At 43.4% G+C, this 22,242-nt stretch overlaps 1 protein-coding gene across 1 annotated transcript in view; it reads right to left on the bottom strand.

Moving 5' to 3' along the window:
* Positions 1-5,450: 5,450 nt before the first annotated feature.
* Positions 5,451-22,242, bottom strand: part of LOC123027087 (transcription factor COE2) — an 86,560-nt gene continuing 69,768 nt past the window's right edge. The window contains exons 9-10 of the mRNA XM_044437489.1: positions 21,414-21,581; positions 5,451-7,479 (exon numbers count right to left, since the gene is read on the bottom strand). Of these exons, the coding sequence (XP_044293424.1) occupies positions 7,448-7,479; positions 21,414-21,581 (200 nt within the window). The 3' untranslated portion in view covers positions 5,451-7,447. The remainder of the gene's footprint in view (positions 7,480-21,413; positions 21,582-22,242) is intronic.

Here is a 22,242-nt window from a genome sequence, read left to right on the forward strand (position 1 = left end):
AGTCCAGAGGATCTGTGCAAATGTGTCTTTTGCTTAATTTGGGATTTAGTAAATTCTATGACAAAATAATACATTCAACATTTATTTATTTACTTGATTTGCAACCTGCTCTTCCAGCAACAAATGAACAAAAACCAGAAACCAAAACAACGGCAAGTAGCATTCAAGGCATCTAACAATAATAAAGTCAAGATTAAAACCAAGAATTAAAATATGAAAGGACAAGTCAAAAGCACTACTAAAGATGCAGCACTGAAGAAAATAACAGCATCCAACCCATTATCTCTTCTGCAGCACATTAGGTCTCATGCTGAAGGCCAGCCAGAATAACAGTGGATTTATTTGCTGGTGGAAGGACAGAAATGGGAGAGCAGAAGAGAGAGAGAGCCAAACAGGGAGTCCCAGAGCCTGGGACCAGCCACCTGAGAAGACCTTCTCTTGGGTTTCTTCCAAACGTGCTGCTGATGGTGATGGAACCAGGAAAAAGGAGAATTAGGTGCTTCAGACAACCTAGCCATGAAAGCATTCTCACCAGTAGCTTGCTTTAGCCATTCATAACCACTACTTGGAATTGTCCCTGAAAACAGACTGGAAGACAGTGAAGTTATCGTAAGACAATCCTGTCTTCCCTGTAAGCAGCTCTGGTCAGCAGTTTAGACACACCCCCTTGGATCCGCAAAAGCTTCTGAGCTCTTCTCCAAAGCAGCCCCATGAAGAGCCTGTCACTGAAATGTACCTAAGGAATGCGGCACCCGGGCCAGACTGGACCTCTCCAGGAATATGTTCAGTCCACACATGACCTTAACTGCATGAATGCACTTTGGCGCCTCTTGAAACCTGGTTGTCCATCCAAGGCAGTGGCACCAGAAGTGGGAATGTTTGGGCAGCTGCTGAGTGCTCCACCCCTCCGATTCTACCTGCAGAAGCTGTTTGGACTGGGAGGTGAATTTGCTTCTAAAATTGATGCTGGGACAGCATTCTCCGCTGAAGGCAGCACACTAACACGGGGGGCACAATTTAGAATTCACGGTCCATGCCTCCTTCTTGCATCATTTTGCTGCCGGCACCCAGCATCTATTGCCACACCCACTGCAGCTTTCCTTTGAGCATTATAGGAGCTCTGTGATGCTGCTACATCCACACTGCTCAAAAGAGGTTCAGCACCATGGACAGTGCCTATAAAGCTCAAAATAAAAGCACCCATGGATGAAGAGTCCGCCAACATAGCCTTCCCTGGTGGTGATGGGGTGTTAGTTCAAACTGGGGCTCATGATTAGGGTGTGACAGCATTTCAAAGAATGCTACTAAGGTTTAAGCAGGTCTAGAATGGATCCCAAAGGCAGTTCTTCTGCTCTCCTCTTTCTGCTAAATCTAAGAGTTTCTCAAGCCAAGGTATGCTCTGCAGAGAAATCTTGGCTTTTCAAGTCTGAAGAATGACTCCAGGATGCCGTGTGTGTCGTTAAAACTCCAGCAACATCCCCCTTTGTCCACAAGCAAAAATGAACCATCTGTGCTAGCCCAGAATTTATTTCATGCTAATTTTTGCATTAGAAGCGATCCCTGCTGTCTGCCTCCAAATGCATTCTCAAACTAAGTTGAGGCCAAAGATGGTCTACAGGGAAGGGATTCTGTGACTTTTAGGGAATGTTGCCAAGTCTCACATGGGAGTGAGGAGGCAACAGACCCAAACAACATTCCATGCAGTGCCTCTTCCAGGTTTGTAAGCTCTCTTTAAGGCTTTGCTCGGTGTTTCCTTCAGCTGTGTGCCATGTGGAACTCCAGTAGGAGCAAAATGTTGCAGCTACACTGCATAGAATACGGGCCATAAAACACCTGTCTTTGAAGACCTGCATTGGTTGCCAATTGCCCTGGGCTCAATTCAAACTCTTGAATTTAACTTTGAAACACTAAATAGGTTAGGACTTGGTGAACCAAGAGAGCCCCCTCCCCCCCTCCTCCTCCTCCTCTTGATCTCTTGTGAAGAACAAAGCTCCGGTTTATCTTCTCAGCAACAACCCTACAAAATAGGTTGGACTGACAGTTTGTGACCAGCCCAAAATCACCCAGTAGGTTCAGGGCCAAGTGGAACTAGAACTTGGTACTTCTGAGTCCGCAGTCTAACATTCACCTAAGTATTAACATCTACGGAAGAGGCCTTCTTGGATGTTCCAGTACCCACAGAGGCCTTTCTCATTGGTGGCACCCCAGGTATGGAACCAGCTCCCCACTGAGGTTCACAACTCTGTCCTCTCAGCACTGGGCTAAGACTGTTCTCTGTAAAAGGGCATTTTATTAACTTTAATATGATATTGGGGCAATATATTAGCTGCATTACAGGTCTTGCGATTTCATTTGCGTTAGCTATTCTAACTTTTTATACTTGGTTTATAAACTTTGCAATGTCATTGCAATATTTTACCATTATCTTTACATTATATTGTATTTTGTTTATTTTCTGTGCTGCTGTAAAGTGCCCAGAGAGCTTTGGGCATTAGGTGGAATAGAAATCAAATTAATAATAACTAATACTTTGTGGGGTAGGCACGAATGGGTGTTCTTCTGGGTTGCAGCAAAAGCAGATGATGCACTTCTGCGAGAACTGGTGCTGGTCTCCAGCTCTCAGTTTTCAGCAAAGGTGTGAACATGCAATTTTAATCAAGCCTTTTAAATCTTGCATCAGTTGTACTGTTTTCCTAGTGCATATATTATAAGATAATATATTTGAAAGCATTATTTTCACCCATATTTGTATTTCTGTGTAAGCTTTGCCCTGACATGTATTCATTTTAATTAGCAAACTCCACTTTTACATTTGAAAATGTGAAAATTTTGTAGGATACCTACTTATGTGTTCATATGCTGGTTTGGAAGTGTAAATTTGGATGAATTTGTATTAAAATTGGCATGGCACCACTTTTCAATTATTTTGAAGTTGGGTGATGCATAGACAAAAAGAAGTTCCCCTGGGTTATTTGAATTCCTCCATAGAAAAGCACAACCCCCCTACTTCCCGGTAATTGTTGTTGTGTCCATGTAGAGTGCTGTGGATTTCTTGCCTCTCCTCTCACCGTTGTTGCGCGTGGCCAGATGTTTCTTCACCCATGACAGGGCTTGGTTGGTTGTCTAGCCAGTTAGTGAATTTGGTGCCCACCTACCTATTAAAACAATATGATGCCTTGAAAATATGCTTTCTTGATCCCAAGAGCTATAGGTAGGAATTCCATCACACACGGATCCCAGTATCAATGGACCACAAGAAATGCAACTAATAATAAAGGAAACACATGACCACATACCCATTCTAGGCCATGCTCTATCACCATTTTATAGAATTTTCTACCTGTGTTGAGCATTCTACTGGAACTAGAAGCATCCCCTAAATTGGTTCGGAATTGCCACATATGTGTTTTGATAGTTTTCAATTCACATCTTCTTGCTCCTTCCTTTCTACCAATGAAACCCAGCAGAAAAGGCACATGGATTAAACCACAGCAGAAAAAGCTGATTGCATGAGGCAGTGACATGCGATCTCCTGGAACAGAGGTTGGGGACTGCTTGGGGGCTTTCTACAGGGTCTGGCAGATCACAATGGGAAGCAGGATACTGGACTGGATAGGCCTTGGACTGACCCAGTAGGGTCCCTCTCATGTTCTCATAGAATCCTAGAATAGTAGAGTTGGAAAGGGCCAAGAAGGCCCCCTAGTCCAACTCCTACTGTTGCAGGACACCAACTTACACTATCCTTCTTCTCTGATCATAGCATCTATTTGCTGCCTTTGCCAATATCTTACACAATAATGAAAATGTATGAAAAATAAAGATGGGACTGAACAAATTGCGCATAAGCTGTGATCTGCATAAAGCCTGTACACCACTAGCACATCTGTGCCACTCAAGCTAGAAGATCAAGGATCAAATGCAGACTTAGTCATGCCCTCATCAGACTCATCTGGATCAATGAGAATGATCTTAATCATATCTTACCCACACCATTGATTTTAGTGCCCCTGCTGTATATAGGACTGTCTGAATCCAGCACTAGGTATTTCATGATCACAAAACCTGAGAAGAAGGGAGGATGCATCACATGAATCATTCACACCTGTGGAGTTGAACAGGTGAGAAAAACCTATGTGACTGGCAAAGTACTTGGCTGCTGTATTCACACAGGCCCCCCCCCAGTACCATGAGAACTCCATGTGAGTAAGCTAAAGAGACTTTATGCAAGTGGAAATTATAGAAGACATGATCGATGAGATTCATGAGCTCTTTGCTGAGACGGAACTTCTCAGAAAACATTTTTGAGAAGAGTATTTCTGATATCTCTCCTCCTACCTTGTTTCACCAAAAAGAGTAATTTCACTGCCTATTCCCTGAATATTCTCTGGCCTTTTAATGCATTTCCCCCACCCACTATGCCTCGAAGTAGTAGTCAATTGTTTGTGTGAATTACAAGTAGTGGTGAATAATGCCCCAACCTGCCCTTTCATAATCTCTTCATTCCCTGGTGAAAGAGGAAGTCAAGTAGGGATTTTGAGAATTTAGGAAAACGCTGCCAGCGTGGTGGGGAAGTTGGGCATGATCTTTCTTTTGCTATCGTGCTCTGTGCTTGCAGTCCCTCTGGCTGCTTGAGCTTTCCGAAAGGACTCCTCGAAGACTTAACCAGGACTTCCTCCCTTGGGCTGTCTGGTGTCACTGCTTGCTGAGTGCCTGAGCATAGCCGAGCAAAGTATTTTTGGTTTTGTTAAAAGGAAGTTGAACTTGCTCAGCTTACAGCCAGCAGCACTGCAAAGCTGAAAGGGAGGAATCTCAAGCTAGGTCCTCGGGAAGAAGCAGAATCCAGACATCCTGCAAAGACAGAGCAGAATAAAAAATGGCAAAAGAAAGGGCACAGATCACTACCGCCATCCGCCAGCCATTTTATTACAGGGAAATAGGGAAGGAAGGCCTGTACACTGAGAAATGTCTCACTCCCACCCTCCAATTCTGGGAACAATTTATTTTCACTCCTCTTCCACCATGAAGACTCAAAAATAAATGGATCAAAACAACTGGCACAGTGCAAATAGCACCTGCGAATGGTGGGTGGGGGAGAAAGCAGCTCAGACAGACTCAGAGTTAACCTCTGGATAGGCCCTTCACCTTAACAAAATTTATGTCAACCAGAAGAGCATAATTTTTTTGCTTTTTTGCAATATTTAGCTGGACCGTTTAACCGATACCATTCTTGTTCAGCTTGTGGATATGCCCAACACGTTGCGAAGGAATGTGCCACGATTGCTGATCCATGCTAGCAATTTCATTTGCTTGACATGAGCAAGAAAGAGCTGGAGTAGCACCATAGTTGGAGAAAGAGAGAGAAGATAACATATGGACTAGTCCTAAGGAAGAAAACAGGGATTAAGTTAGCATTTCATTATGACTAGTTTGTCATGAACTTCCACAAACAATCATCATGGGAAAACACTCATGTTTTTATTCCCCTGAAAAACACATTTACCCTCATTGGGTGCACAGAAGTTTGGGTTTCACCTTAAAATACAGGTACATATATAAATAGTATATTGTAAAAAGCCAATAAGTGATCAATAGATTTTATAGGTGTATTATCAACATACGGGACTCCAATAGAGATGGTTACAATGACAGCAACAGAAAGGGGGTTTAGAAGATCTTGGGGAAACTACCAACTCATAAAAACAGCTCTTACCAGTGATCAACATGTTGCCAAGGAAGCCATGGATCAGCACGTTCACGACATTCCTCGTTAATTTCTTGAGACAGTTGCCCTGATTCACAGATCCGTGTAAGTCTGGAAGCATGTGCATATGGGTCTCTTGTGCAAGTATGCCTTCCCATTCATTTCAGTGGAGGGACCTTCTGCATGCGTGCTCTTGTTTGTATGAGGAGACCCTGGCCCTCCATCCAAATAAATGGAGAGCATGGCCTTTGCTTTCATTTTGTTTCTCAAAAGGAAAGATTGGTACCAACTTCATTGAAATCCATGGTCAGCCCCACAGAAATCAATCCTCTGCCATGGAGCCAAATGCATATTCTCATTCAAATCCTGGATGCTTTGTTCTATTGTTACTTCTGAATTATATAAGAATGTACAGGTTTCTTATCATGTATATGTTACACGGAACAACTGATGGCTTCCAGAACTCAAAAGTGAGCCCAGACAATCCTGCACAAAGTTTTAGAAATGCCTAAGTCTTAGGATACGTTGGCGAATGTTGACTGTTATCCAAGTCAAGATCTGCGTATTCACAACATTCACCTAGGATCGTTAAGATTCGTATGTGAGCATCAACCTTCTTTGTAACATATACGGAACATCGCCTTTACTACACGGAAAGCAATCAACTAGAGAAACTTTCCTGTTCTTTCTTGCTCAGCTGCAACCTGAAAAGTAATGACAGTTCCACACGAAAACCTGATTAAAACCCCATGCATGCCACATAGTTACTGATAGGATGTCTGAAACTAGACAGCTTACGCCAGGACCTGAAACCTTGATTGAATCAAAAGATGAAAAAGTGTATAATATTCATACATTAACTACTGTCCTATATTTATATATATATATGTATATATACCATTATGTGTATAAAAGGTTGTGGATGAGTCCTTCGTGAAGAATTTATGACATTCTTGTACATGGTTCAATGAGGAGCAGGAGAGGAGTGAAGACAGGTTGTAGCATAAAGAACTTGTTGCCGCATTTTTGCATTCTTTTTGCTGTTGTTCATTGTACGACAGGAGGCAAAAAACTCCCCCCAAAGTCTTCAATGTCTACCTCTACATACAATAACTTACAAGTTTATTTATTTAAATAATTGTAAAACATATTACATTTTCCATTTTAAAAGAGATTAAACTATAAGCAAATACACACATACATCCACATTTCACCATTCATATCAGTTTTATAAGAAAGTCTTCCATGCTGGTACCCTGTTTTGTGATTTTTTTTCTGCATAAACTAAACTGGTATCTGAAATGCTCCATAGAAAATAGAAACTTCAACATTTTTTCTCCTACAAAGTAAAACAAAGAGTATCCAAAATAGCAAGCTCGAACAGTTGGCCAATTTGTTCCTCCTTTTAATATTTTACAAATGCTATGAAGGTTTTTTTGTCCATAAGAAAAACCTTGTATTCTGGATTCAACCCCATAAACAGTATACATCTGGATCTTGGCTAATTCCTCCTTTAATGTTCTAGGGGTTGATGTAAGTGTGTATGAAAACTGGAACAGATGAGAGCAACCTCCTAGAATGTCCCATCCATTAAAAAAGTTCCCTTTTTCTCTGCACATGGATTCCCATGGAATAGCTTGGAGTGCTATTTTTTCCTTTTTAGTGCTCCAAATCAATAAGTAGTTTTGTGCTGTAAAAAAGAAAAAAAAAGTGGGGGAGGGAGCTTCAGCGATTTTTCCTCTTCTTTTACATTGGAGGAACGACAAGGCCAGTCATGGCTGAAAATGAAAGTAGACACATTAAAATGCAGTGTCCTTTAAAACAGAAAGAAATGTACAGAACCATATCAAGTGAAGTTGGATCTAGGGACTGTAAGCCAGGAAATTTCAGTCCCATCAAATTCCATCTCAACATTATTCCAAGTAGAGTTTGCATCAGACCTGGAGGTTTGTCTTCTTTATTACCACCTGAAAATCAGTGTATATTTCCGTGTGCATCAGTTGTGCACATCTTTGAAATATGTGCATTCTGCTTCCATGGACTGAAGAGTATTTGTGTGCATTTTCGAAATGTATGCATTTTGCATGGGCATTTTTCAAATGTACAAATGTTGCTGACTGCTTTTTTTTGGTCCATGAATCACACTGCAAGTTTGGAACCGTATGGGTTTGACTACAGATTACATAAACAGTTGATATCCAACTGTGTCATTCTGTTAGTACAAATACTGTTGCACCAGCAGAAATTAAGTTCCAAACTATGCCTCAGAGGAGAATCTAATTGTACAGTATTTATTTAATTTATTAAATTTATTTAATATTACATATGCTTATGCAATCTGTTGTGTAAACTCTTGCACAATTTGTTGGGGAAATGGAAATGACATTTGCTTGTCCCATAGGAAGATTCAGGAGAATTCTGCTAGCGTTATTTAAGTTTGCAGAACAAAACCATTGGATTCTGCCCTAAGTCTGCATTCAATCTGGGAGGTACAAACTGTAAATCCTGATTAAAAAATCAATGGGAACAAGTTTCTCATACATTGAGGGCTGGGTCAGGCATTGATCAGTTATCTCCTAATCACTTCTGCATTGGATTATTGTAATTCACTCTTCTTAGAACTGGCAACGGAAATGGTTTAGAAAACTCTAGTTTTTCAATGTTATACACTATAAATAATAATTAATAATCATTATTATACTGCTATATTATTATTGATAATACTAGTAATAATGATACATTCACAGTCCCTTGCAGAAATATTTGCCTTCTTTGATTTTTCCATATTTTTTGTGTTACAACTTGGAATTGAAATAGATTTAATTGTCATTGCTACCAGTTGAAAGTGCAAAATTTTACTACTATGCACAAAAGGTATGTAAATGAATCAGCACTTTTTGGTTATGTAAACATTTTCCTCCTTTCTTGTAATGTGCTTAATTCACTGCCTCCAGAAATCACATACGGTAAATAATTGAATGGAGTCCATTTGCGTGAACATTGCGCAGGAGCACCATTAAAAGCATCATTACAAAATCAAGAGCGTATGACTCTACCATGATTCTGCCTAGAGAAGATTGTCCACCAAAACTCAGAGACCAGATACGGAGGGCATTAGTCGAGGAATCAACCAAGAGGCCAGTGGAAACCTTGAAGGTGCTGCATCTGAGATGGGAGGAACTGTCTGTGGGACAATCACTGGATGTTCCACAAAGATAGAAGAGAGGTAAGAAGGGAGTCATGGCTGAAACAAATTCCTATCAAAACCCATTCAGAGTTTCAGTGATGGCATGCAGGAGACACAGCACAAATGTGGGAAAAGTTTCTCTGGTATGATGAGACCTAAACTGAATTTGTTGACCTTGCTGTCAGACTTTATGTGCAGTGCAAAGCCAACATTGAGCATTGCCCTGAGAACATGACCCACAAGCTAAGCTTGATGAGGGCCGCATTATATTAAGAGGAAACTTTTCCTTGGCAGGGACTGGGAAACTGGTCAAGAGGGCAAGATGGATGGAGGGCCAGAGGGATGGGCAAGATGGATGGAGCCAAGTACAGGGTAATTTTAATGGAAAACCTGTTTTATTCTGCAAGGGACCTGGAACTAGGGTGGAGAGTCACCTAAATACCCAGTCAGAGTAACACTGAGTGTTTTGGAAGCAAGAACTTGAATGCCTTAGCATGGCCCAGGCCAAGTCTGGACCTCGATCTGATCAAGAATTTGTAGCAAGACTTGAAAGTTGATGTCACCAAATGTCCCCATTCAGTATCATGGAAGTGCAGCAGTTTTGTCAGGAAGAAACAGCAAACAGTGTGGGGTCCAGCAGTGCAAAGGTGAAAAAGACTTGCTGAAGAAGTGTAATTGCTGCCAAAGGTGTTTCTATTAAATACTGGTGTGTGTGCGCGTGTACGAGAGAGAGAGAGAGAACATGAGAACTTAGGCAACTAACAAGTGCCAGCTTCTTTCTCTTTACTTAACTTCTGTGCCACAAGAATTATACATTGCATCTTCCCAGTGTTGAGTATTTTCTCTACATCAAGTGGTAACAATGCCAATTAAACCCATTACAATTCTAGGCTGTAATGTGGAAAAGTCCATGTGTGTTTGTGTGTGTGAATACTTCTAAAAAACATTGTGTAATATCTTATACTGAGGAGGGCAGAAGCCAAAACAGTTAGCTCCAAATATATTTTGAAATTACTCAGCCTATCTATCTCTCATTGATCTATGGATCTATCATGATTTCTACACACACAACGATCAGTAAAAAACAAACATTTCATTTGAAAAAATACTTTCCTTAATACACATATAATACTATAAAACTAGCACTCCCCCTGGAGAAGTTTGTTTGTTTATTTATACATTGGCCACTGAATAACCTGACTGAGCTCTCTAAAAAGCAAACAACAATAAAATGCAGACTGATATCACAATTCCTGATTATGGGGTGGGGGAAACTGCTGGTAGTAGAATAGACAACAGGGTTAGTTTAGTTTAATTTAGTTTAGCAGTCTAAATTAGCTCTTCTAGTATCCGTGCATGTTCATTGCTTGGATGATCTGAAGTGATGATTTTCATCTGCAAGGCTGTCATAGTGGAGTAAATTCTCCAGGCTGAATATTCCTATCATCTGACACCATTTTACACGAGATGCTTGCCCATGGAGGCAATTTATGCCAAGATGTGTTAAGACATCAAGAGATAGGTTAAACAGAGGCATATATTCACATGTGGATCAGACCTAACCATTTGATATTTGGGAAATCAGACTCCCATCCTGAGAACACTTGATATAATAGGGAAGATGGTGCTATTAATATCCACCAATGCCCTCCACACTGTTCACCAAGATTTCTGTAAAATTTATTCGCCGCAGTGAATGTGTGAATGCCCATTCAGCAAATTTCCTTTTTAATGCCAAACCAGTGGTTGCAGGCCTATCCCATGTTACTGCTTCCTGTTGGCCCAGGCTTGAGTATTAGTTATGAATTACCTCATAATGAATTGCCCCTGAATTGCCCCAATATAATTGCTATTTCACCAGGGAGTGGAATGTAATTATTTGTTTCCCTCAGTTTTTTCCCCTTTAAAAACATATAATAAGGCAGTGTTATAGAAACAAAACTTATATGACAAGTTCAGTAATTAACAAGTCCACACCACACAGGAGCAGCAAATGGTATTGGAAACAACGAGGGATACTATTTAAAGGGCAATCAGGAGGGTATTCATCCCTACTTCTCCAGGCCATGATGAATAATAAGCAATAAAATGGACTGGACTTTAACAGGAATCTTGGCACAGAAGCCCTGAAACCCACATTGGACAGGATGGTGCTTTATTGCAAGAAGAAAGTAATAAAAATCACAGCCATAAATCAGGTCCAGGGGAAAAACAAAACAAAACATAAACATAGGAGGACAACACAGAAATATCCAGAAAGCAATGATTTGGCCATGATGTCTGGAATCTTTGCAAAAGGGAGCAAAAAGAAGAGGCTCGTGTCGAAGTAATTAGTCTAGACTAAAAGCAAAAACACATTTTTTGAAAGGCAGACGTGTTATGCTAAATCCGCACACTCATTTCTTTCATCTGCCTCTCGGTTTAGATCAAACATATTTTGCAGATTATTTTGATGCTTTTTGACCAGAAAAATGGTCAGGGAGGAAAAAGTGTGTGTGTGTGTACACACTCTGAGAAAACTGGTTTGTCCAGAATATCCCCTTTGGTTCTCTGAGCTCTGCCTTCCACCCTCTGTTATCCCTTCCAGTCTCCTTGTTAGCCCTTCCTAGTAAGATGATTTCAGCTCTCACTATACAGTCCAAGATGGAGAGGGCTGTGGGTCCCGGAAAAAGGTCTGTATGGGTCAGGAGGACAAGTGGATACTTGTTCCACAACAGAAAGGTTATGGCATAAGCCTTCTCTCATTATATCATTGAGTCCAATAACTTGCATCCAGGAATATCAATTGATTTTTTTTTCTTTCTTAAAAAAACAAAGCCCAATGGCCTGTCTCTTAGCATAGAGGGTGACTTGAATGCTCTGCAGCCTACTTTTTGCTCAGGCACGCTAGTCGAGGCCCCATTCCGATCCCCCCTTTGGGGTTGTGCTGTCAAAAGCCTATTTCCCAGTCCGCACCACTTTTTATTGAATGTTTGTGAGCTTCGGATTAAGGTCTTACACTGCTCGCAAAGCTGTAATTATTTTTGCCTGTATTACTATATATTGAATCGATGTAACTTTTCAATAAAGGTGGTTGAGTGCAGGACAAGACATTCCATGATGAGTGGAGGGGAGGGGAGGAACTGCCATGATCTTCCCTCAGGAATTGCCTTTCCTCTCTTTTATTTCATTGGTGAGGAATGGAAGACCAAATTAGAGAAGTGCTGCATTGCATTAACTTCAAAGGGTAGCCATTATTGGAAGAAACACTTGATTAAACTTGTCAAAAAATCATCAGGATGCTAGGATGACATGGATAACCTAGTTGTGTGTTGTTAACCATACTAATAAACACCTTGCAAGTTAAGGGACCTTTTTATGCCTTGCTTGCTTGCAAAGGAAAAAGTGAAAAGGGAGGAACGGAAGAGTAGAGACAGCTTTTCCATGCAGCAGTATGGAACCGTCTACTCTGGATGGAAGGTCAGAAGCTGCCTGAACTTACAGCGTGACGAATGAGGGCTAGCTCCCAGTATAAGTGGGTCTCTGGCAAAGTACTCGCGGTGGCTCTCGGGCATCCTGCTCCCTGCCCCAGTCGATTCCCTTCTCGCCACCAGGGCAGGCCGAAGCGATGCCACAACTGGCCGTGGGTTGTTGGGGAACATCTGCCATTTTAATGTATCAGAAGTCTGCTGCTTCACAAGTCCAAAGCAGTATTGGGAGAATTGTGAGTGTGTGTGTGTGTGTGGTGGGGTGTCTTTGGCAGCTGTATGCGAATGCTGGGAATTGCGATTAAGCGTGGGAACAACACCAGCAATTCAGAAGACAGTCTAAATACAGATATACAGAAATTATGTCATAGTGTCACATCAGGCCTAATATTATTTATTATTTATTATTTGCATTTATATACTATTTGCATTTATATGCCACCCTAGTGGCCCAGAGGGAAATTATATACATTTTCCTAATAACTCAGGGGGTTGAATCTAGATATTGTCTTCCTCAAGGGGAAAGTCTCCACTTTCAGCCCAAGTCCCACAGCTCACTCCAATTTAGCAGGGTCTCCACACTCTCTGAGTAGCATTTTCTGGGGTTGGAGGGGCTGCCGGGGGAATGAGGAGATGAAGAGTCCACTTCCACCAGTTGAGTTGCTACAGCTGAAATTTGCACCCCATCTCTTGATGGGCTTTTTGTTTCTTGCTTATATTACTTCGGGAAAGCTGTCCTCCCTGTTGCAGAGAATAGCCAAACTTGGTGACTGTTACTCTTCATGTGTGAATGCTGAGATTCCCAGAGCAGTTTTATGAATGCCCCCAAACTGATATTCTCACACCTTTCCGACATATCCTGGTGAATGCTCAACGGTCAGATTTCAGTCACTGTCAGCATCACGTGATAATCTCTGCATTTTGGAGCATTCACAAAATACATCAAGGACCGTCAACTCCACTTGATGTTCCAGACGTTCGCTATGGCCTGTATATGGAAAGGCACTGCTGCAAACAATCGTGTTGTGCAAGAGCTGAACTCGGTAATGATAAAAGGAGATCTCTGAGCTCAGAAGCTTTGCAAAATGAGGCACAGGTATTTAAGGAGGAAAATGTTGTGGCATGCAGTGCTTCCTCGCTCCCATTACCTTCCTCTGAGATGGCCTCTAAGGGATACACCAGTAACTTGTTGAAAAAGCAGCTTTAGTTTGGTAACAAGATACACAGCCGTGCTGGACATGTGCTGCTCAGAGAGCGGGGCTCTCAAATTTCTCTCATTACTAACACCATCACGTATTGAGTGCTTGTTTCCTCTTTGCAAAGGCCTTGCCTTTTGATTGAGGTAGCTGTAACATACCGCCTCGAACATACAGAGGCCTTCGCCATGTAAGTGGACCGAATCAGTGAGAAACTATATTGTTACAAACTGTTAAAACAAAACAGAAAACAAAGCAGCTTCAATTCAAAACTCGTTAGGACCAGTGCAGGGCATGTGAGGGGCGATTCGTTTGTGCTTTGTTTTATGTTTACAACGTAGAGCAAAGCCTTCTTCTGGAGTGCTACCGTGCGCCTGAACAGAGCCAGTTGCTGTCCGGTGCTTTAGAGGGCAATACTTAGGAAGAAGAGAATCAGGGTTTACTGAGGAAGCAGCCCTGTACTGCTTAAGGAATAATAATTTTAAAAAATCTGGGCTGTGTCTAAATCAGAAGCCACTGGTCCATCTTCAGAAGATTACCAGTACAGGGGTTTCTGAATCCTAATTCTTTTACATTAGCTATAACTAAAAGGTTTAAATTATGGCGAAATTAACAAATAATGCTCTAACAAATGATGCTTGGGGAATAAACAGGAGTGGATCTTTTTCTGTGTGGAAAAAAAATCAGTTACTGAAACGTCGTTCTGTAACTGCAACTTATTTCTGTGACTGAAAACAAATTATTGGTCTGAGTGTGTGCCCAGAGGCACCTTTGATTCTTGGCTCCTCGAAGCCGGTCTTTTGCACCTGGCTATGCTTGGAACACAGCAAAGTTCTAATAAAAAGGAAGCCTGAATTGCATGTGTGTGGGAAAGAGAGAACGAGATTGAGAGGGAGGGAGGGAGGGAATCGACAGAAGCCAATACTGAATAGTTCCTGACATGGGATTTCTCCAGAATATACCTTGAGACTCTGCCAATTTCATAAGGCATCAGATCCAAGTCAGTGAAAGGGCCCTTCTTAGCTTCAGCTCCCCAGGATTCTAGACCAAAGTGGAGCTGACAAGAGCTCCTCTGTGTTGCGCCTGGAGGTTTTTCATCAGTTTTCACCTCCTGCTGATAGGCTAGAAGGTAGGAGCAGTCGAGCTCAAAACAATTTTATTTGAGGTGTGCAGCCTGCAGTACCCAGATGTGATTTTCCTGCCTGTACAGTTGCCAGGTGCCTGCTGCTAAGGGCAGGGTCCCTTCTCTGCCTGGTTGCCATGCCGTGGTAGCAGCAGGGACCTGCATTCAGCAACTCCCCACGCACCGGTACGGCACACGGGGGAGAAAATGGCCATTCCGTTCAATGGACAAGGAAGACCTAACTGGTTGTGCCTGAAAGAATGGATGCAGAAAACACGGCAGATGGCTGTGCAGTCAAACATTGACTGGATGTGTTCACTTGTTAGTAGGAGCCTGGGAAGGGTGGTGATGGCACAATTGTGTTATACAATCAGTATGCAAAACTTAACAGTGGCTTGGATTTAACTTTGTCATTACTAACTTGCCACACTGGTTTTAATGGGTCCTGTCTAAGCATGAGACAGTGTGAAGGAGAAGGTGCATTTGATCTGAATTTCCAACTTGCTGTCCTTTGGAAGGGTTGTGCCATGTCCTGAAAAGCCTGATAAGTTTTGTAGATCACTGTGTTAATTCAGATTTGTTAGGGTTCTAGAGCAGAGGCTGGTGACCTGGCAGCCTCTGGGTGCTTTGGATTGTAGCTCAAGTCAACCCCAGCCAGCGTGGTCAATGATCAGGAATGCCAGGAGTTGCCCCAGCCCCAGGCAGTGGGAAGGATGCATTGGAATGCTACAATCCTTCCATTAGAGGACTTCCGTCTTCATCTAGACTCTGTGTGATCCTGCAATTTTTCTTCTCTTTCTTCTACTTATGAACTCATTTCCTTACTTAATTGACCATCCCATATGCTGTACCTCGTCTACAACATTTTGTTTACGGAATTTCCCATTTATACTTCTTTTTACCACCGTATTTTCTTTATTTATCTGGATTCCACTCGGGGGGGGGGGGGTATGATGATGATGAAGCAGGGCGGGGGATGAGATGGTTTACTGGTGGGACAATTCTGGTCTCAAGTTTGATGGGCCACAGAAGTATCTTTTGCCTAAAAATATAAAGGTCTCTACTATTCTATGATACTATGTAACGTGCTAACACAGGAAGAAGGGAATGGTGTCATTAAAAATGCAGTCCCTCATATGGCAGTCCCGAGGCTTATGCGAATGGGGCGGCATATAGGTTCTCCAAATAAATAAATAAATAAATATAGAGACAGAAGGGGTTTAATTCAGAACTGGAACTCTGTAGGACCTGATCTACAAATGCAGCAAAACAAGCTGGCAGAATCCTGTTTTTATGGCGTGAGCTCAGATTAACTACCTTTTGGGCTAATCCTAAACCAAAATTGCTTGTGTGAAGAATGCAAACACAGCAGTGGATGTCCTAGGTCAATCCTACAAACTATTTTTCCTCTTACCAGGAGCCATGCAAGCAGAGCAAGACTGTTCTGTTGGAAAACTAAAGTGTTTCAGCCCATTCTGTGCCATAGGCATCCTGATCTTGTCTCCTTCTACAGCATGTGTCGGTGCTGTATTGTATAGTTGTTGTTGTGGTTGCGTTGTGTTTACTTCCTGTTCTTTTTCTCTTGTGAGAAACCCTGGGCAGCGTGCATGACTGCATTCTAGAGTGGCTGTTAGACTAGGCAAGTGGGACGGGCCACCAATCCAGTGGAATGGCCCAGTTCTCCATTCCTGCTCGCCGTTCTCCCTTCTATTCGCCCTTCTCGTCTGAGCACACGCGAGTTCACAGTCATCTGTTTCTGTTTCCCTAGGGAAAGAAGTTTTTGTATTCCTGCAAATCCCAGGGGAACCCCAGGCCAGCTGCCCTGCACCTCTTGCGTCTGGGTGGTTCTGTTTTGGCTGCAGAAGCAGAGCCTTTCACGGTCTGAACAAGGGAAGAAAGGGAAGGAACGATTTCCCCATTCCGATGCTCCAAACTAGGCGAAGGCAGAAGTAGGCAGCCGTTCTGCATGCTGCTCCAGCCGTTTGCAATTTGCCGCCTTACTTCTGCGATGAGATGATTAGACATCGGGGTACTCATCACTTCGCATCGCGTCACGTCACATTCCATCTCCTCCACACTGTTTTTAAGCAGTCTTGACGTACAACACAAAATAAATGCCGGGCTTTTCTGATCAGGACACCTGCTATCAATTTGGGGGAGCAGACAAGGAGTGGGGGTGTTGTCAGGCCTGCTGCTTTTCTCCTGCCTACCACGTCTGGCTACATCACAGGAATGCAGAGCAGATGGCATGCAGGGGATGGAAAGCGGGAGCACATGGCACAAGGCGGGTCATCTGAGGGTATCCATGTGCCTGTCCCAGAGCTGCTCTGGAAGCCAAGATTCATGTGGGTTTCCTCCCTTGGTGCACGTCTAATGAGAACCACTGGAATAGCAACCATTTGCTGGAAACGTTGCAAGGTTTCAATAGCATTCTTTATCAGGAATAGGTGATAAGGGAGTGCAAGTTGTGGGGGGGGGGCGGGGAAGGCAGACTGTTAGAACATGAGCAAAACCTCTGGGGTCCACACGGAGTATGTCTCTGAGAAGCATAAAAGCAGGCCTAGAGGACAATGCCCAGCAAGTAGCATTCATGCAATGGCATGCAGCTTCTGGACAAATTTAATTTAGTTAGCTAGCACAGCTAAAAGGCATGGATAGAAAAACTAGCCTTGCTTGTAATTCATTTGCAGCACTCACCTTGATGAGTGCTCTGTTCACCTCTGGTGGGTGTGATGGGTCCCAGGCTTCTCAACGTGGGAGTTTTGGGGCAGAGGGAATCCTGCCCTCTCCCCAGCCCAAGGCTCCAAGGAAGCATGTCTGCACTCCACTTCTAGTCTGGAGAGGGCAGAATCCATCCACACAGAACTGTGCATTGCCTCCTGGAGGTGCAGTGGGAGGGCTGCCTAGAAGACTGTATGCCCCGGGAGGGGCGCATGATCCTGGGGACCACACATGTTAGACTGCAAACCAGGATCCAGAGACTGCCTGTTTTGAAATACCTACAACAGTTGCCCATTGGGCTCAGTTCAGGATCTTGGCTGGAAACTTTCAAGTCCTAAGTGACTGAATCTTGCATATCTAAGGAGTTGCCTGTCTTGATACGGACCTATTTGGTTGTTAACATCTGCAGGAGAGGTCAACACTGCGAGCAGAGGTCTGTTTTCTGGGCTCCCAAATGGTGGCCAGTGCCTCCTTCAGAATTACACTTGGACCTCACCTGCTTGGCTTCCAGAAACGGTGTGAAAGAGCATCTGTCAAGTTTAGCCTTTTAAAATTGTGGATCACCGTAAGTCAGGGATGACTTGATGGTGTGCAGCAACAAGAAGCCACGTCACTGTTTTGATGTTTTTAAGAGCCTTGTGTTTTATGGTCCCTTAGTTACAGGGAGCATGCGATTTCCTCATTACAACAGCTTTACTGGCTACTGTCCTTTTCCAGGCAGAATTCAAAGGGCTGGTGAAATCTCCACAGGGCTAGTTAGAGGAGGAATCTACCCCTCCAGCACCTGCAGGCTTTCTCTCACACCCAGCCTGGCCCTGCAAAGCAAGGCAAGCCAGGAGGAAGTCTGCAAATGCTCAGAGAACCCCAGTTGCCCAGCTGGCAGCCTGTTCCATCTGGAGCAGCCGCAGGAAGCAGAGAAGAGGCAATGCCAGCAGGCGTGCCAGGCGCTGCTCCCAAAGACCAACCTTCTTCCTCTCTTGCCGCTACCTGCAGTGACGCATCCAGGGAAGAGGCGCACCAGGTGCCGCTCCGAGCAACCCACCTCCTTCTTCCCCGCTCGAGGGTGCTGGCAGCTGGGCAGCACGTGGGGAAGGGGCACTGCCCACACAGTGCATGCAGCTTGATTCCAGGGACTCAGGAAGCACTCAGGAAGAGCCTGCGCAGCAGACCAGAGTCTGGGGAGCAGAGCCAGTGGCTTCCCACCCCCAAACAGAGTCCCTGCACATCCCTAAGTCAAAGCCCTACACTTCTTGGAAAGAGGTTCCCCGAAAGAGCACCTTCTCTCTGTCTAGCCTGGAAACAGCAGCAGCCCCTGACCATGACCGGCTCCCCCCCAAGGTTCTCTCTCGGCTGTCCTGGCAGCGAGCGATGGCATTCCTCGTCAAGTGCACTTTTGGCATGTCACTTGCTCTGTTGGGTCCGGCGTTGTTTTTACTGCATTCCCATGTTTTCAGTTGTGATTTCATTCTTGTTTGAACCACGGTTTATTAAAAAAAAAAAATAGCTATGACTCTAAGTTGGCTGGTGTGTGCCCTTTTCTGCCAGCTACTAGTCAAATAAATAAATGTATCATTTCAAAATGCTGGGGAAATTGCTCTTTAATACAAGAAGTGGCAATAAATAAATAGAGGTTGGGATCACTAAGATAGCCAGCCAAAATGTGTACTTATGAGGCCCTTACAAATCTTTTCTGTGCCCAGGTGGACACCCACCATTCCAAACAACTCGATGGGATGCTTCACGCAGGAGCTCTTTCCCGCTACACGAAGGCAACGCTTGAAGGCGAAGTGCCAATGTTGGGTCATGAGTCGAGGAGTGGGGGAAGCATTCACTCACCTGCCACACTGCAGCTCCTCCTCCCCAAAATTGTAGGCCCTTCTCAGGACCCTGGCAATTTGCTAGAAAAAGGGACTTTTGTCTGAGTGTAATTGCTGTGCAGAAAAGGAAAGAAGGTGGAGGAGGGTGGATGAAAGAGAACAGGAGAGAGAGAGAGAGAGAGAGATCAGAGAGGAGAGCAAGGTAAGGGGAAACAGGATTGAGAGAAGAAGAGAGACAGACAGAAAGGACGAGGAGAGGTAAGAACGTTGCTGTGCCCACGCCTACTTTTACGCATGCCCACGGTGCTTGAGCTAAAAAAACATTCTCTACTCCTGAGCTGAGCTAGGGTTGATAAGATATTTAATCTTGCTTTGATGAGGACTCTTCCTCCTCCTCCTCCTTTTATATCCCACATTTTCCTCTTGTCAGGAATCCAGTTTGCACCTTCTGAACTGAACACAGACTTGGCCTCAATCTGTAGTCAAAGTCCATGATTTGCAGACTAAAATATTGCATTTGGCGGCCTGCTACCTGCCAGGCAGAAAAACACATCCTTCTGAAAAATGCCCTCACAGACATTTGGGAGAAGCAACGGGAGAAGAATGCTTACATTTCAAAGATGCACACAATTGATACAATTACTGGAAAAGTACACACAAGGATTTGCACGTGGAAAGAAAACAACAACAACAACGATGCCTTCATTCTGATAAGGACTTCAGTCAAAATGAGTTTTGAGATGGAATTTGGAGAACTTTGGCAAGCTCCTGTTTGCTGATTAGCACGGCCCTAAGCAGGCACTGGTGAAAATCTACCTTCAACTCCAGACTGAACATTTGAACATTAAATTACCAACCAGAAGAGAGATAAATAGACTGTAAATAACATTTGCAGAAGTGGACGTTTACTAGTGTGTGTGTGTCCCCATCTGTGGGCGTGAGCTTGGTGGACTCCAAGGGACGGTGGAGGACAGGAGAGCCTGGAGGAATGTTGTCCATGGGGTTGTGATGGGTTGGGCACAACTTAGCCACTAACAGAAATTGTGTCCCCATCTATGCTAAAATGCTGTGTGTTTGAACAGTAATTATTGTGAAGGCAAACCTCTGATGGCCTCAGGAGCAATTTCTCACACACTTTGGACCTGTGGAGGGGCTCTTTTTTTTTCTTTTTTTAAAATAACCTATTCAGTATTATTATACTCCCAGAATCTCGTTGCCTTGCTTACATCCCTGAATAATTCTGTTCATGGAGAAACTCTGTTGAGTTGAAGAAGGCTGCCATAATTCAACATTTTGCAGTGGAAGGGGTGGGGAAGCAAAAGACCTGATTTAGGTAGCCTAGTGTGTCCAAACTTCATGCTTCAACAACACCAATTTACAAATAAATAATAAAGAAATAAAGATATTACTGATTAGCTTATTTCTTGTACCTCATTATCAATTACTTCACTGGATAATAGATGGATTTTTTCATATTTGTCAGCTCACTACCCCAGTACTCTCATTGGAGAGCACATGACAACCCCAGATGCATGGCCTTGTACCAAGGCCTGAAAAGGGTTTCTAAGTTAATTCACCGGACTGCATGTCAAAGACGCCATGTGCCAGGGATCCCAGCCTGGTCAGCATTCCTGATTCACCAAGACATCTATGCATCTTCCACTGAGAATGCTTAGGAACCCTTTCCAGACCACTGTGCCTAATGCACGGAGACCTTCTGCGAACCCTGCAACTTTGGGGGGTGTAGGGGACAAGGATTGGAAGTCTATTCCTGCCATGCACTGAGTTTTAGCACATATGTGTGAAGGTGAATGGCTGTATAGGACTGTTAACAGTTCTTTATCTTACTGATTAATTGGTCAGTATTCTTTTTCCACATATCTTCAAAAATAGAAAGGTTAGGGACTAGACAGATCTGAAAATCAGAGAAGACTCTGGAATCTTCTATGAAAGGAGTATCTACAGCCCATTCTGTAGATACAGCCCTGCCAACCGCACATTTTAAGATTCCCGCAACATGTGTAAATACTATGAATTAGCTTCACAAGCGTTGTGGTTCTGCAAGAAGTAGGAATCCTTGCCAGCTTTTCTGTAAATATCAAATGCTTTTCTGTCAGTTGATAGTACAAAGCATACTGTACACTTAGAGGTGGGTGTCTGGGTGCCTGTGGCAGTGAAAGGAACAAGCAGAGTTTTCTTACCTCTAAACCCATTTCCATTGCCAGTGGAACAAGCCGGGGAGGGGGATCCTTGGGGTCTGATGACAGGAGCAAAGGCACTCTTTTGTTTGACGGCAGGGAAGACCGAGGAGGAGAACGGGAGGATGGAAGAAGTGCTAGAGGAGCCAACTGTTGGACTTGAGGACATCACTAAGGAAGGGGAAACAGAGATGTGGTTGGGATAAAGAGAAGCTCAGTAGGGAAGTGGACTGGAGACATCTGCCCTCTTCTCCGTCCCACCAACCCAACAAAGCATGTTCGAGGAGGCCCGGGAGGACTTGCACCCTTTGAGCAGCGGCTCTTCGCTGCTTCTGTCACAATGGTTTTGGGTATTTCCTCGGCTTGACACATGTAACTTTAGGGATGGGTGAGACATTTGTTCCATTCACATTCCAGTGAGAACTGATGTAAAACACAAACCAGGACACCATGCCTAGCAAAATCCACATACTTCTTAACTTTGTCAGATGGCTCATAAAACAATGGGTATGAAAATATGTTTTGAATACGTAATTTGTTAAAAATCTGTGTATTTCATAAATGTACACAAAATGCAGACATTTTCAAGTGTGCAGAGAACGTATGATTTGGTTGGAAGGGGAAATATAAAGTGCACATAAATATGCAAATGTTCTGGGGGGAAAGGTGTACAAAAACACAAAACAGTAATGAAGAGACACTAAAATGCCCGCAGTTTTTTGAGTGGATTTTTAAAAAAGGTAATTCAGTGCAGAACCAGTATGGAATGAATTAAGCAGTAGAAAAATGAGCTTTACATAAAACTGAACCTGAAAGATCTCTACAGCCCCAG

This window comes from Varanus komodoensis, unplaced genomic scaffold, assembly GCF_004798865.1.
Source record: "Varanus komodoensis strain SLA01 unplaced genomic scaffold, ASM479886v1 scaffold30, whole genome shotgun sequence".
Classification (NCBI taxonomy): Eukaryota; Metazoa; Chordata; class Lepidosauria; order Squamata; family Varanidae; genus Varanus; species Varanus komodoensis.